We start from the raw sequence: 17,583 nt of genomic DNA on the forward strand, positions 1-17,583 counted from the left end.
GGGAAAATTAAGGTTATTTTCTCTTGATTTTTTTATAATAGATTTCATCTATCTTAAGTAAAAGAGTTGATTTTTTTTTAAACATTGGTAGGAAGTAGATAATAAAACAAGAAATTTATAAGTAGAAGTGATGTTTATATAGGCTTAATTTTAAAAAAATTAACTAAAAGCTCAAAAAATGCAAGGGGATTTTCAAAAATAAAAAAAAAGTAAGGGAAACTATTTAGTAAAATTTTAATCTTCTTTGATAGAGACTGATAGAAGTCTATCGGTGTTTTTTTTTTTTTTTTTTTTGCTATTTCTGTAAAAAATTTGATATTTTTTCTATTTATGAAAATTTTCATATTTATTACTGAACAAACCTAAACAATACATTTTGTAGTTTTCAAATTTTGACTTAGTTTTTTAAAATATTAATCGAAATTGAAGAACACATAATATAGAAATATAGAAATATAGAGGTGAAAGTAAAATTTAAAAGCTTAATTTTCAAAAACTAAAAAAAAATCAAATATAGAAAAATGAGCCAACTTATTTACAAATATAGCAAAATGTCACCATATATTAGTGATAAGACATTAATAGACATTGATAGACAACTATCAGAGTCTATCACTGATACTGATAGATGTCTATCAGTGTCTTCACTATCTATAGTTGATAAACGGTGACATTTTGCTATATTTATAAAATAATAATTATTCAAAAAAATAATAATAAATAGTTACCCAAGAGACTGGATATTTTGGTCGAGTTTATTGTTAATGTTTGAATTAAATTTTTATTTACATTTTATTTAATAAAACCATCGGCATAGCGATTAAAATCCAACGTTCCCCTATAACTAATTATCCAACAAAAATTCCATCCCAACAAATTCATAATCACAATCAATATCATACAAAGAAGTTGTAACAAAATTTCATATAATTGGACTAAAACTTTGGAAACTTTTTATACCCAACTGCTCAAAATTTCACAGTAGTTCATAAAAAGTTGGAAAGCTTCCAAGAATATTACAACATATTCTTATACTTAAAATAATCATACCCTTGAAAGCTATCTAGGGTCTCTAGTCATCACATAAACTCCAATACATGGAGAATTACTCCACACATTTGAATGCATCCTCAAAATCTCTCTAGCCTTCTCCTTCAAGTATCCTTCACAATTAGATTGCATCATCATGCAGAGCTTTGACACTGCCCCAACCCTCAACATCTCCAAAAGAACATCCTTCCTCGCTGAGTGCTTTGATATCAATGATAGAATTTGGATCGCTCGATCGGTCGTTGCAGGTGAAACCCTAAGTATTCGCTTCGAAACCACTGCGATGCCACCGGCGTGGCGGAGGAGCTCTGCTCTCCCGTCTGCCGTGGAGCATAGGTGGGCCAAGAGATTAAAGATGAGCTCGGTTATGTTCTTCGCCGGCTTCTCAAGCTCGAGTGCGATCAGGTCGAAAACTGTCCCGACTTTAACGAGCTTGATTCGGTTTTGTCCCCACGGGCATACGTTTGTTAGAATTGTGAGTGTTGTTTTGAGAGATGAATTTGAGATCTTTTCTCTCAAGAGATTTGTGATGTTTTTGAACAACTCAAGGTTTATTTGGGTGAGAATGGTGGAGGGAGCCACATCGGTTGCTTTCTTCAACACTTCAACGGCGTAGCTTTTGATAATGATGTGATTTTCCATCTTCAATCCCAAAACCCAAGTCAATGATTCAAAAAAATCAACAACCCTAGTTTCAGAAATTGAATAATTTGAAAGAAGACTAAGAATATTCAAAGCTTCTTCAAGCCCACCAACTCTCCCTTCCCTAAAACATCTTATAACAAACAAAACCATCCCCTTCGCCACGCCGACTTCCTCCATACTCCCTCGATTTGCAGTGTCACTTTCAATAGCTAAAGCTTCAAGCTTCTTCACGGCCTCAATGCGAAGGCGGTTGTCCGAGGCGACCGAAAGATCCTGCAAGAGTTTTCGGAGACGGGTTTTGTCTAAAGGTGGTTTAGGATTTAGAATTTGATCAACTCCGCCACCGGGGCCGGCGTTCTCAACTAGCCAAGACTTGATCAGGCGACGGAGCGTGTGGTTCGGCGTCAAGTCAGAAGCTTTGGTCAAAGATTGCTTGGTGAGAGGGCAAAAGATTGCATCCTTAGAGGTCAAGAACCAATTCTCAATACTTTCACGATCATAAGTAATTCCAGTGGTGGCTGTAACAGGATCTTTCATGATTTGTAGTGAAATTGGGCAGATAAAATATGGAGGAACTGCAACTTCTTCCATATTGAAAGAAGAGAGAAAAGTAATGAAGAAGAAGAAAACAGAAAGATGATTTTGTTGCAAAGAGAAAAGAGAAGGGTCATCATTATAAATATAATGGGGAGAGAGAATTTCAATTGAAGAATGGTTTTGGCAGTCAATACAATGTGTGGAATACTATTATTAATGTGATGATTATTATTATTATCATTCCACAGTCAACCCATAGGAAAAGAGAGGTTGGATGAAAAACGTTCTATTTTTCAGATCCAACTTGCTTTTTTGACTGCCACTTGGAAAGTTTTGATTGGTTGAAGAATGGTAAAAGCAGAGAAAAAATGTGATTTTGATGTTATGGGGTTTGGGTTTTTTTACATTACTTTTCAGAGTTTTGAGAGTAATGTGGACCAACTTATACTGGGGATTGGAATGTTTTGTTTGGGGTAATTGCAATAGATATCATTATTAATGATAATAATTAAGTGTATAATAATATTTTTAAAAAAATATAAATATAACAAAGTTTATCAATTATATAGTTATCATTGATGGACTTTTGCTAACAATATAGTCTATCACTAATAGGCTTCTAACATTGTTATCGTCTTATAGATTATCTAAATTTTATTATATATGCAATTTTTTACATTGTGCTATATCTGTTAATATTTTGGGCTTAATTGCTATATTTGCAACTGTTCCTTTTGCTCTTTTTTTTTTACAAAATTTCTAATAATTGTTTTGAAGGCAGGTAAAATGTATAAAATCATGGAAATAACCTCACCAAAATGAAAATTTATTTTGTGAAAAATTATTACAATTACACAGAATTATCTTCTCGATTCCAATTATAAAAATACGCCCTCTCATAACTTTTATATGATTATCCATTTTTCCTACTCTACGACCAAATAATATAGAATAAAAATTTAAGTAGAGTTAATATACCTAAACTCCCTTGAAAGTAAAGTCATGGAAGTAGAATCATCAAATTTTTTATACTAACAATCCATTCTTTTTTAATCCCTTCTTGAAGTTAGCAAACCATTTCAATTTTAGGAACTCCATGACTTTTCTATTGAGGTAGGATTTCTCTCTTTTAAATATTTTGCAAAAAAGTTCACCATAAACTCCTTTTTTTTCTTTTTTTAAATATGTGGATCGGGAGAATCCAACTTCAAATCTTGAGGTTGATAGTGTAAATTCATGTCAGTTGAATTAAGTTCATGTTAACAATTTTTGTTTTACCTTATTTTTTAATGACATGTGAATGTTATAAAATAAATGCACAAGTTTCTAGTCAAGAGAGGTGTGTGACCTAACTTGCAAAATTTTTTATTTACCCATTTTAAAGGGTTCTAGATGTAGTTCATATAATTTTTATTGAAAAGATATAAAGAATTAAGGCTGTATTTGATAATTAAGAATATTTTTGGCTTTCAATTTTCTATTTTTAAAATTATTGTTTATGTTCTTCCAAATTTTTTAATATAGTTTTTACGTTCTTAAAAGAAATTTTTGAATTCTTATTCAAAATACAAAACAAAAATAAGTTTTTAGAAACTATTTCTATGTTTATAAAATTTAACCTGACGTTTGAAAACGTTCAAAAAAAAAGTCGACATCAAAATAAAGGAACATATGGATGGATGTATTGTTAACCAAAAACTAAAATTCAAATGGTTATTAAATGGAATTTTAATTTTTAATTTGTTGGTTTAAAAAAAATAAGTTTAACAACACTATTTTATAAGTTTTCTTGTTTTATTATCTACTTTCTATCAATTTTTGTAAAGCAAACTGAAAACTTAAAAAAAATAGATTTTTAATTTTAAAATTTAACAAAAAATTTAAATATTTCTTTAAGAAAAGTGACAATCACAAAATATAATTAAAAAAAACATGCATAAATTTCAAAAACAAAATTGTTATCATACAAAAAATAGATGGCATGTTTGTATGTTACATTGGATATAATAATTTAGATTGTTTTTAACTAATATTAGTGTAGTATTTATTGAATCATAAACTTTGAATTAGTGGTGAAATTTGCACATTCAATTGTTGTTATTATTATTTGGTTAAAATACCATTATTTTGGTCATTTATTTTGGCTACAATTCATTTTAATTTTCTTTAGCTCAACCACATAGGTCGGTAGATGTGGAGATTTGAACATCTGACCTTAACTTAATAGCATATAATATTTTAACCAATTGAGTTATTATTATATTGACATACTTCTAAATTAACTCTAAGCACCACACTAATGGGAAGAGGTTTAGTTTTGTGGGTATTTAGGTTCTTTTTGTTTATTGTTGAATATTTCTTTCACTAAGTTTAATTAGTTGAAGGTTTATCCTTATCTGTTGGTATCAGAGTTGTGGTCTAAATTTAGGAGGCTATGGGGTGCTTAATTATAGAGGGAGAAAATGTAGTTCCTTGATGAATGAGCAAACTTTACTAGTGAATACAGATGAACTTGATAGAGCTGAGTTATTTAATACCAATTTATGAAGTCAGTGAGCCAAACACCCCTAACCGTGTGGGTTAGAACTTTAGCGATTCCAAATAAAAGTAGTGATAGTCTTGTGGATGAATCCCAAAACAAATAAAAAAGTGCTTGACGTGACAAGTAAGCAATAACTCTATCAAATTCATTTATAGAAGAGTAGATATTTGACCTATAGAAGAGATTAAGAATGCAAAAGATAGTCAACACCAAATGTATTCTAAAAATGATTCGATGTGCTCTATCTGAGTTAGCAGCTAAGCTTTGTTAAAAGCAAGCTCTCATAGGTGATCAGGAGTGGATGAATGAGGGAAGACTAAAAGTGGTACTTTAATTGTTCAAGTGGGTGATTGTTTGAAATGTAAACAAAAAATCTCACATTGATTAGAGAATGAATTAATCATGAGTATATAAGTTAGAACAATTACCTCCATAGTATGAGGTGATATTTCATTTTTCTTATCTCTTCCTTTAGGAATTTGGAATTTTAAGTATTTTATACAAACATTATGACTAATTTTCACAAAAAAAAAATATATTTTTTATTAAAAAAAAAATAGTAATAACAACAAAAGGCCTACATACCTTGTCAAATAGGCAGCTAAGCAAATAAGATTTTGCTTTTTTATTTTGGCAACAAGAGTGGCTCAAAGTTTCTTCATGTACATATACATAATTCCAAGTCACCCATTCCCATTAGCATCCTTATTTAAGAAAACCAGCTACCTATAAATGCATACAAACAAATTCCATTAAGATGTGAACATATTTATAACCCATCATTTCATTTTTCTAATTGTAAAAAATAACTCAAGTATGTCTAATAATTATAAATTTGACTCCAAGACTCTTAGGTCCAAATATTTATATCCTTCCTTTAAATTGTAATTAATATTCTAAAAAGGAAAAGATACATCAATCTTGTAAAAAAAGTTTTAAATACTACTTTACTTCCTCCATTTTTTTTTTCATTTTGGTCTATATATTTTCAAAAAGTTTATTTTGGTCCCTATACTTTCAATTTTAGTTCATTTTAGTCTCTCTACTTTCAAAATGTAAAATGTACATTTTGGTCCTTATAATTTAAACTTTGGTTCATTTGATCCTTATATTTTTAAAAAGTGATCATTTTTTGTCCCCTCATTAATTTTCATTTTTAAAGGAACATAATGGTCACTTTTTAAAAGTTCAAAGACTAAAACAAACCAAAGTTGAAAATACAAGGACCAAAATGAATATTCTGAAAGTAGAGAAACCAAAATGAACCAAAGTTTAAAGTATAGGAACCAAAATGAACATTTTAAAAGTAGAGGGACCAAAATGCACCAAAACCAAAAGTATAAAAATCAAAGTAGTATTTAAACCTTAAAAAATCGATATTTTGTTAATTTTAGAATTTGGCTTCTTTTAGCTAGTTAAGTTGAAAGTAGAAATCTAAAACTAGTATGAAATCTAAAACTAGTATTTTTATAAATAAATGTAAGATTTAAATACTTATTGCAATTTTTTTAATTTTGTTTTGTTCCAGTTCATTTTGGTTCCCATACTTTTAAAATGTTTAGGGTGGTTTTTGTATGCTTTTAACTTTTGTGCTAATTTTTATTGTATGTGTACTTTTTAAATTTTTATTTTTGGTTCATGTACTTCTAAAAAATGAGGATTTCCCTATTTTTAAAATTAACACAAATCTTAAATATAGAAAGAAAACTCTGTAATACTAAAAATTTGATAGAAAAGTGTTAGATAAGAATGAAACTGCATGACCAAACTAATCATTTTTCAAAAAATACGAGGATAAAAATAAAAATTTTAAAAGTATATTGAGCAAAATAATAAAAATTAAAAATACAGAGATTAAAATGAAAATTTTAAAAATGCATAAACTAATATCAACCAAGGCCCTAGAGTAGTACTTAGACCTATATATAAATGTGAAATAGGTTTTATTGCTAAATAGAGACTTATGCCTAAATTATATATGAAAAATAAATAATAAATAAATAGATTCCACATTTTAATCTTTTAAATTTGACCCGATCTTTTTTCATCTGATTGAAGAATGATAATGACAAAATTAAAACTAAAAACACAGATTAGTGAAAATTGAAACCATCTAACATAAGTAGGTGTGGATTTTGATAGTTTATTCTACTTTTAAATTTCTAAAGTAATTGTTTTAAATTGTAAAATTGTCAGAAATATTTTCAAATATAATAAAATGTAATCTATCAGTAATAGACATTGATAGATACTAATAGATATAAACATCTATCAAATACTTATGGTTAAAATGTCTACCAATGTCTATTAATGTCTATCATCGATGGATAATGATATTTTATTATATTTGTAAATAACTTGACTTATTTTTTTTTATATATATTTGAAACCAATAAATTTTTTTTTTATAAATTTTAGAAAACAACACAACAAGAGCATTTAATAAATAAAAAAAATTGTAAAATATCAATGACGAATTCAAACGAAATATATCTAATTTTGTATGATTTGTTATAAATGTACTTTTAGAATGATATATTTTTTTTACCACAACATGTTGAATTTTCAACTTCAAAAAATAAAATATATGCCAATTTACTAAATTAGTTATTAAAAATGTATTAGGTAAAAATATACAACTTTTTCTTAGAGACTAAAAATTTACAATTTTATAACTTATCAATCCATATTGGTAAACTATATGAATTTAACAACTAGAAAAAAAAACAAAAAAAAACAAAAAAAAAAAAAAAAAAAAAAAAAAAAAAAAAAACAAAAAAACAAACTTGGTAAACTATACAAGTTCTCTCTCTTTTGAACAGAATAATTATTTTTTGAATTTTATGTCACTAGTTTGATGAGATCATGATTCTTTGGTATTGTTACAAAAATAACCATTGAACACTCCAATTTATTAGTATTTATTAGTTATTTTTTCCTTTACTCTCTAATAATTAGCAATCAACAGTCAAAGCAATATATTATATATAAACATATACATACTTACATAAAGGCCAAATTAAAATTAAAATAATCTCTATTTGACAATATTACTTGTGTATCTTGCTCAATAATATAGTTTTATAGTTTCATAAGGTGGGGGCGAAGAGAGATTTAAATCTGACTTCTTAGTTGAAGATATATATCTTAATTGTTAGTATATGTGAGTGAAAAAATTGAGATAAATATCAATTTATACCTCTAAATTTTGAATGTTGTATCAATTAAAATTCTGAACTAATAATTGAATTAATTTAAATCCTAAACCTTCGTAAATGTATCAATTTACACTCATCCAAAATTCATTTGACAAATATTGTGTGAAACTTATGATTTGAGTCAATTAAACTCATATATTTTCATAAGTCAATCAATTTAGACCTTTTATTATAATTACCTCTGAAAATATCCATGTATTGATTCTCAAACGTGTGTAGACTTCTTCTGATATTCATTTTAGAAAATGAACGATTAGAGTAAATACATGGACGATTCTCAAAGTAAATTTTGATTAAGAGTCTAAATTGATTCATTTATGAAAAATAAGGGATTTAATTGATATAACAACTACAAGTTTCACACTAAGATTTTCCAAAAAGAACGTAATAAAGAGTGTAAATTGATGATATACTTACAAAAAATTGATGTTTAAATTGATACAATTATTAATTCAGGATTTTATTCGATACAACCTAAATTTTAGGGGTATAAATTGATATTTTCTATAAAAAAAAAAAAAAAATTATGCATATAAAGGGGTATAAATTAAACAGAATTTATATTGAGGTATATACATAGTATATGGTAATTATTGTGTACAAAGTAATTAAAACAACATTTTATAGGAAAAGAGTGAAGAATTAAATTAGAATAAAAAGAAAAAAAAATTCAAGTAGCTTCAATAAATTAGAAAAACGTAATGGATGAAGAAGAAAACGGAAAATTTGTACGGATGACCCAATTTTTGAGAGAGAGCAAGATTGCGAGAGCGAGATGTTGAGAGAGAGCGAGATTGAGAGAGCGAGATTGCGAGAGAGAGCGAGATTGAGAGAGTATGAAGTTATTGTTTTTTGTTACAAGTATGAAGATTGAGAGAGTATGAAGTTATTGTTTTTTGTTACAAGTATGAAGATTGAGAGAGTATGAAGTTATCCATTTTTGTTACAAGTATGAAGATTGAGAGAGTATGAAGTTAGTCATTTTTGTTACAAAGCCCCATTACCGATTAGTGTAAGACATTTTCAAGTACATATTGAAAGATTTACCGATCAGATTCGATTTGTTGGCGGCAGTAGAATCGTTTGCAAGCCGAAATGATGGATTCTAAAGAGTTTTTTAGTTTATGAGCGATACGAAGCCATTAGCCTTGAAAAATTTGAATGAAGAGTTTTTAGTTTTGGTGGGTTCTCAGTAAAAAGGTAAGAAAACGAAGAAGTAAGGGTAGTTTACAATTTGGTATGACGATGATGTCAGTAGAGGGTCAATTGACATTATTTTTTAAAAATAGGTCATTTGACATTTTGGACCCAAAAATTAGGTCATCCGTACAAATTTCTCGAACAAAACATATATTCAATAGAAGAATAATTATACAATGGATTAAAACTAAAAAAAAAATGATGAGTAAGGGGAAAGGGAAAATGAAGAATGAGATAACAAAATGGAAAAAAAAAATAAAAAGACAAAGAAAGAAAAAAAAAGTTCACATATAGAAATGTGAAAAATAAGAAGAGAAAATGAATGAAGAAGAAAACAACAAAACTGGTGAGAAAAAAGCCAAATAAAATTTCAGGAAAAAAAAAAGAAAAAAAAATCAGAATAGAATCTTGACAAAATTGAAAATTGTATTATGTGAAATAAGTATGTATTAATTAGGATTATTTTTAAATAAAATAAATAAATCAACTTATTTATAAATATAGTCAAATTTTACTATTTATCAATGATATACACATCATTCATTGACACTGGTAGATAGCTTTATCATAATCTATCGTGGTATTACAGTCTATCATAATTTATACAGTGACATTTTACTATATTTAAAAATATTTTCAAACATATCTAATAAAACTTAAATTTCTAAGATAATAAATAATGTGAATAAACTGAATATTATTTAACGTGTAGAATTAAATTCCTAAATTTGTTTTGCACATTTTGTTGTTAAGAATGAGATTTTAAACAAGCTTACAAATTAATGGTCAATTTTTTAATACTTTTTTTACTAATAAACAAATAAAATCAAAATTATATCATTATTGTTATATGAGGTATATACAAATAAAAGTATTAAAATTCAATTATATTATGTGTACATTTTGTTCTTTCTTTTTTATCTTTACCTTTTGGCTTTTCTCTATAGCATTAAATTTATATAGAAATAATTTAGACGCCACACATAGATCTCACCATAAAATACTTTTCATTTAATTAGCAAAAGAAATTGACGATTATCTTTTATCAAATAAAAAAAATAATATATAGGATTGTTTTTAAATAAAGAAAATAAACTAACTTATTTAATAATATAGTAAAATGTCACCGTTTAATAATGATAGATTGCGATGAATTTTGATCATTGATACTTGAAAATATTGGCATTTAAAAAAATTACCTTAATATACATCACTTTTTTTTAGACACAAATAACACTATATACACATACGTAATCTCTCTCATGGCCACTTTTGTTAACCAATTAAATATTTTGTTAAAAAAAAAAGCCCCACCAATTAGGATGGATGAAAAATCTTTAGGTTTTTTTTTTTTTTTTTTAATATTGTAAGTTGCTCTAACATTTGGAAATTTCTAGTCATCGTTGGATAATACTCTTCTAAAATATAGTTTTTTTATACTTTTATTTTGAGGATATCTTCATTTTACTTTTTTGTCATTCCATTTTTTTATATATATCACTCTTCTTTATTTGTATTATATAATTAAATTAAATTTTGACAACCATATATATCATTTTTTTTGTTATATTGTAGTTATTATTTTTTAAGTAATGTTTTTTAATTCAAATTTCAATTAATATTAATTTTATAAAAAATCTTAAATTATTATATATTATTTTGTTGAGAAATTAAAAATAATATAAATAGTAGTAATTTAAAAATAAAATCAAATGGATAAAAAGGTATGTTACATAAGTTTAAATTATATTAAATTAATTATAAATTAATAAAAAATCGTAAGGACATAATTGGAACATTATCTAAATTTAAGACATTTCTAAGTAAAAACAATATCTCTACCAAATAAACATGATTATCTAAAGATACTAGATATCTATAATTTCGATCATCTAAAAATTCTTTTTATCTACCTTCTCCAACAAGAAACCGTAGTTGAATATTCAAACTTTTTTTCTTCTCAACTTAATTCTCTTGTTTTAAAATTTCAAGATCCTCCATGAAACAAATATGAATAATCTGATACAGATCACAATGTGAAAACAAATTAATATAACTAAATGATCTATGCTTATTAAGAAAAATAAATATTAAAATAACATGATGAAATTTGGAGTAGTGAGAGTGAGACGCTTTAACTTGAGAAGAAAAAAAAATTACTTAACAAAAATTGAAAATTTATATTTAAAAATATTTTGTGAAATCACTACAAAAATTCTAGGCTTTAATGTTAATTTAAAACCGACATTAAAAGGCTTTAATATCGATTGACAACTGACATTAAAGATAATGTTATTAAAACCTTTTAATATAGGTTGTAGTTGAAAACAACTCTAATACAACTATTTCTGCAAATTAAATCCACCCAAAATATGTTCCAGCCCAACTCAAACTCTAACTCATTACCAAGTCTTGGTCAAGTCAACCATTGTCCATTTACCTAAAAAGTGTAATGTTTACTTTAAATGTTGAAGTTTTCTATTTGGAAGGTTGCATTATTGTTTCAAAGGCTTTTAATGGAATATTTAGATTGTTACACTACTTTTTATTGGTTTTAAACATAAGTCTATATTTTCGTCGGTATATTTATAAATTCGAAAGTTTGTGATCAATATTAAAATTTAATTGTTAAATTTGATAACTTCTATAATATTCATCAAACATAAAAGAAATAACAAAATCTATACTTAATTTAAATGTAAAAAGAACTTCACGACTTTTTTTAAAAAAAATCTCGATAAATTTATAAGATATCGATATTTTAATCTTTACTTTAACAAATAAACTAACATATATTGTTAGGATTTTGAATATAAACTGTGTATCTGTCTCCATAGACATTTTCTAGACCAGCTATAAAAATTATTTCTTAGTACAAATAATATTCTTATTATTTATATAACATGAGAAAAATTGTATGATTATCCGTAGTAGACTAGCTATGCGTGTGAAGAAAAATGATGTTAAAAGAAAATTCTAGAGAGATTAATTGATAAGAAACTAGAAAGAAATAACGCGTGAAGGGATAAAGTGGGGATTAAGGTAATCTACAAATTATTTGTAAAAATATGATTTTTTTAAAAAAATTATTTTCTTTGTCTTGTTGAAAAGATGGAACATTTTGTTTCCATTTTTTTAATTTTTTTTTAAAAAAATTCAATGGAATTAAAGTTTTGATTTTTTATATAATTTTCTATGAGTTGAAGTTACATAATTATACTTTTATTTATTAGGAAAACAAATTAACAATTTTGCAACACCAACTCATAAATCATTATATAATTCTTTTTCTAGTGTATATATATATATTCTAAAAACGCAATTGAATACAAAAATACAAAAGTGGAATCAAAGAGACAAAATAAGATGAATGGAATAAGATAGAAAATAACCCTATTTTTAAATAGTTTGTAAATTACCCTACTTTTGCAAATATTACTGAAAATTGCCCTAAAATGCACTTAAATCCGAAAATAGTGGGGTAGGAGGTGTCACGAGGGAGATCCCACCATGGAATTTTTTGCCCTTTTACCTTGAGTGGCATCAAGTTACACTCAACCAGTCTATAGTAAACGTGCCCGAAAACACCTACACAATACTCAAACGCTCGATGAACTCCTAAAGGAAATTTTAACTCACACCATCACAATACAACTCAACTACAGAGAGGTCGAGGAGAGATACACATGTATATGGTAAAAACATAACAGTTTTATTACCAAAGCACTATCAAAACCACACTTACAAGACTCGAGACTGAAGGAACTCAAAATAAAGAATTCCATGAATCAGGTTAGATCGCTCCGATTTTCACAGTGACCGGAATATAAACGATATACATTCTAAATAACAATTATGCATAATACAATTCAACAACAACATGCTCAGTATACAATAAAGCATAGAGAAAAGGTTCATTACCAAAGGAAGACAATCTTCAAATATATGAACCCACCGCAACGGAAGAATTCCACAGATCTACCAGCACCCCGACGAATCTCTCGTTTGAAACTGCACGATCCAAACGTACACGATCAAGAAGACGGGGACAACACCACCAATAGGGAGACCCGGGTATCCTCAGCGTCAAAAACCCAGAGAGTGGGCTTTGGTGAGTTTGGTAGAAGACGGAGGAAAAGAAATCGTGTAGACGACAAGCGTGCACGAGAAGAACTTTGCTATCGTATAGCGGGGACGCTCATCGTATAGTAAAACTACACGATCGTTTAGGAAAAACTGGACGATCATTTAGGAAACTGATGTACGATCGTTTAGGGAACGCGTGAGTTAGACGATTGTTTAGATGACTGAGAAGTTATCGTATAGCCCGACGATCAGTCTTTCACGATTTCTTTTTGGGCGCAGAATTCTTTTGCACGATTCAATTCCTTCACAAATTGAAAACCATTTTCAACTTGTATCCCGTCGGTTACATAACCTTCGGTGCCCACGATCCCATTTCCTAAATGTGAGAATTGGTTAATTAAAATTAATTAATCAATTAATTTATTTAATAAATATAATCATATTATATTTATATCCTATAGTTTGATATCATATATCTACTATAGTATTTTTCCTATATTTGATATAAATCATATTTATATCTAATTTTCTCCAAAATGATGTATCTCATACATTAAGCCAATTATATCATATATAATTAGCCATTCCAATGTACTTCCTCTTGTCAATTTGAACATTTCAAATTAACCCAAACAGTGGTTCTCGACTTTATCCAAGCTACTCAGGTGACCTAATGGACCTGTGGCTCGAAGCTCCAACGGTCTGTGAATAACTGACTAAACTCTTTAGCCACGAGATTCACCATCCGTAACTGTCAGTGATTCCACTAAAGACCAACAGTTGAACTCTTCTTACCACAAATATATTTTTGTGTCCATTGGATATAACCATCATGAGTACGATGACCCTTCACGGATACTCGTAAGTACAAACTAGGCCAATTTACCGTTTTGCCCCTATAGTTACATCTCACTCTTTAAGTACTACTGATTCCTCTAATGAACAATACAACATAGTCTAACTATGTGTGAACACCTCTCGGGCTAAGAGAAGAATGTGTGGCACCAATTGTTTAAGCCAGGGAATCAGCACTTAAGGAGCCATCTATCTACTTACCCCTGCGTCGGGAAAGAAGTGAATTCCTTCTTGTGTAGCTGAGTTCCCAGTTCCCAAATCAGACGTATCCCCAAAATGGTAGGTTTGAATTGGCGACTTGGCCACTGCCACCCTATCAAAGGACCGCTCTCAATGGCAGGAGTTTCCAACTCACTCAAGATTGAGGTCATGTTACCTATGGTCATCCTAGTGAAGTGAAGTCTCTGTCATGAACGATGTTTTATATAATGAGACATTACACTTCGTGGTCAGGTCTTATACAAACTCTTTGTATAGGACGCCCCCACTCGCATGTCCCCAACACGAATGATCAGGATCAGATCATCTGTGGCAAGCCATAACACTTGTGACCATTCCACAAAAGTGGCCACGTCCGTAGCGTTACCAGGATAAGGTTTCCCTCCTATATCCATATACTACAGACCATTTTGGTTATCTCAAGACATGATCCACTTGTATGTCCACACATACATGCTTGAGTCACATACAGATAACCAGGGATTTGATGTTTATTGTTTGTGGTAAAGCAACTAAAACAAGTAAATGAGCAAAACAACAAGATGTGAAGTAAATATTTATATATTAACAATCACAAGTGTTCGTATGTACTGTTTACAAACTACAGGACACGAGACTTTAGGGCATCAACCCCAACAATCTCTCACTTGTCCTAAAGCGAAGTGGGGTGTAAAAAAAAAAATAGTACAAAATAATAAACTAGGCATAAAAAAGCCCAGTACAAGAAAAATTCCCACTTGCCCTAGTCCAGCCGCGGGCGATCCTGTAGACCCATGCTCCGTAGGTGACCCTCAAACACTGTAGCCGTGAGAGCCTTCGTAAACGGGTCAGCAACATTGTGCTCCAAAGCGATCTGCGTGAACAATTACTCCCCTTGATGCACTATCTCGCGGATCAGATGATACTTCCGCTCTATATGTTTACCGCGCTGGTGACTCCTTGACTCCTTGGAGTTCGCCATTGTCCCACTATTGTCACAATAGAGGGTAATGGGTCTAGACATATCTGGAACAACTTCCAGGTCCATCAAGAATTTCCTGAGCCAGACGACCTCCTAAACAGCTTCGCAAGCCGCTACGTACTCCGCCTCCATAGTGGAGTCGGCGATGCACCCCTACATAGTGCTTCGCCACACTATAGCTCCTCCGTTAAGAGTGAAGACTGACCTTGACGTGGACTTGCGAGAGTCCTTATCAGTCTGAAAGTTAGAATCCGTGTATCCTATAAGGATCAAATCCCTAGAACCATACATGAGCATGTGGTCCCTCGTTCTCCGAAGATATTTGAGGATGTTTTTCACTGCGGTCCAGTGACCCTGGCCTGGGTTAGACTGATACCTATTGACTATGCCCACAGCGTAGCAGATGTCTGGACGAGTACAGAGCATCGCGTACATCAAACTGCCAACGGCAGACAGTTCTTAACTGCAGTCAGTAGACCTACATCATTCCCAATGAGTAGGATATCGTCTACATACAACACTAAGAAGACTACTGAAGCATTGATGATCTTCTTGTAGACACAAGGTTCATCAACGTTTTGGTCAAAGTGATATGACTTGATCGTAGGATCAAATCGTATATTCCAAGATCGAGACGCCTGTTTCAATCCATAAATGGACTGATTCAGTTTGCAAACCTTTTGCTCTTGACCTTGGACATTGAAATTCGCAACATCAAATCGTCTGTGGTTCAAATTCTCTAACTCCTTTTTTACTAAAAAGGAAAAAAAAAAATTCTTATTTGATCAATATATATCCAAATATCCAAGTATTTGTAATAAAAGTAATATATATTGCTATTTATCTTCTTGATGAATAAGGGAATTCTTGAAAAATGATGAACGAAAAATGAATTAAAACCAACTTATGAAAAAAAAAAATTGAAAGTGGAAGAATATAATTCACATTTTAAAGTTAGACTTTTCTTTCTTTATTAAGTTTAATCTTAGTTTTTTTATATTTAAAATTATAAAGTCCTTATAGATGGAGAGTCTACTATATAATGAAGACTATTTACTACCTTATCAAAACATCAAAATCGATCTTACGCAAGGAAACATTTAAGAAAATTCTTAACATAATTGAATATAAAGTATCAGATTAATTAATATACCAAATACAAAATGTATCGATTAAATTAACTTATGAAATCTGAAGTAACGTACTAATACACAAATGAGGGTAAAACTGATCAAATAATAAAATATAAAAATTAGATTATTTTTTTTTGCTATATTTGCAAATTTAGAAAATCATTTAATCTTTTTTATGTATATTTTTCTATGCATTACAATTTTTTTTTTATCTATCAATATTTATCATTGATAGACTTTTAATATATTTTGCCATCTAAAATAATTTTTCATTTTTTAATATTTTTTATTTTTTTTTATTGAATTAACGAGTAGGGTATAACTTATAAGGTCTATAATGGAGTGTTATTTGTACCGACCAAATCACCAGCGATAAAAGCTGGCAGCCGCTATTTTATTTTGAAAAGTAGGTGCAAAATGCTGACTTCGTTTCTGCTAATTAAATGAAACCAAATATTCAAAACTATAGAATTGCTTCCCTATCTTCCTGAAATCACATTAATTCATATCACTATCCACATTTCTCCTTCTCATTTTTTTTTATTATAATTTTATTCTACACTTCAATATTATATTACAAACAATGAGATGAAAATTTAAATTTATAATATAAGTTTTTTAATTTCATCATTATATAATAAAATCCTAATATTATATAAAACAATAAATACCAAGATCTTAAAATTAGATGATTTTCACATAAACATTAGTTAGAATAACATACATTTATCCATGATAATGGTCTTCTAATGGATTACGTTTCTCTCTGTTTGCCTTCCTTTAGAACTAAATTAGGTTTATTGATGAGGAGAAAATAGTTACTTAATGAGACAGCGAGGACCAATCCCGAAGGTTTTATCTTTATATAGACACATCCAATAAGGGTTCTTAGGAATTATCTTTTACTTAATTGACCCAATAAAATAATAGACCCAAACGATAAAATAGCATATAATGATATCAATTTCAAGTCAAAGAAACTACTAAAGAATCATGACGGTCTTAGATCATTGCATTGATATTCTCCCATTTGGCCCATTTGACATTATTTACCATAAAGGATCATAAACATAATGTGTAAAGAAGATAAAAATTTTATCTTTATATCATGATATCAATTTCAAGTAAAAAAGAAAC

General features: G+C 28.9%; 1 protein-coding gene across 1 annotated transcript; it reads right to left on the bottom strand.

The window, feature by feature from the left end:
- Nucleotides 1-912: 912 nt before the first annotated feature.
- Nucleotides 913-2,398, bottom strand: LOC120071632 (E3 ubiquitin-protein ligase PUB24-like). Its single transcript, XM_039023991.1, has one exon. The coding sequence runs from the start codon at nucleotides 2,284-2,286 to the stop codon at nucleotides 1,060-1,062; it is 1,227 nt and encodes a 408-aa protein (XP_038879919.1). The 5' UTR covers nucleotides 2,287-2,398; the 3' UTR covers nucleotides 913-1,059.
- Nucleotides 2,399-17,583: the final 15,185 nt, after the last annotated feature.

The sequence above is a fragment of the Benincasa hispida genome, chromosome 2, assembly GCF_009727055.1.
Source record: "Benincasa hispida cultivar B227 chromosome 2, ASM972705v1, whole genome shotgun sequence".
Taxonomy (NCBI): domain Eukaryota; kingdom Viridiplantae; phylum Streptophyta; class Magnoliopsida; order Cucurbitales; family Cucurbitaceae; genus Benincasa; species Benincasa hispida.

Bases quoted from the DNA above. Each gene is read 5' to 3' on its own strand.
- LOC120071632 (XM_039023991.1), bottom strand. From the start codon at position 2,286: ATGGAAGAAGTTGCAGTTCCTCCATATTTTATCTGCCCAATTTCACTA.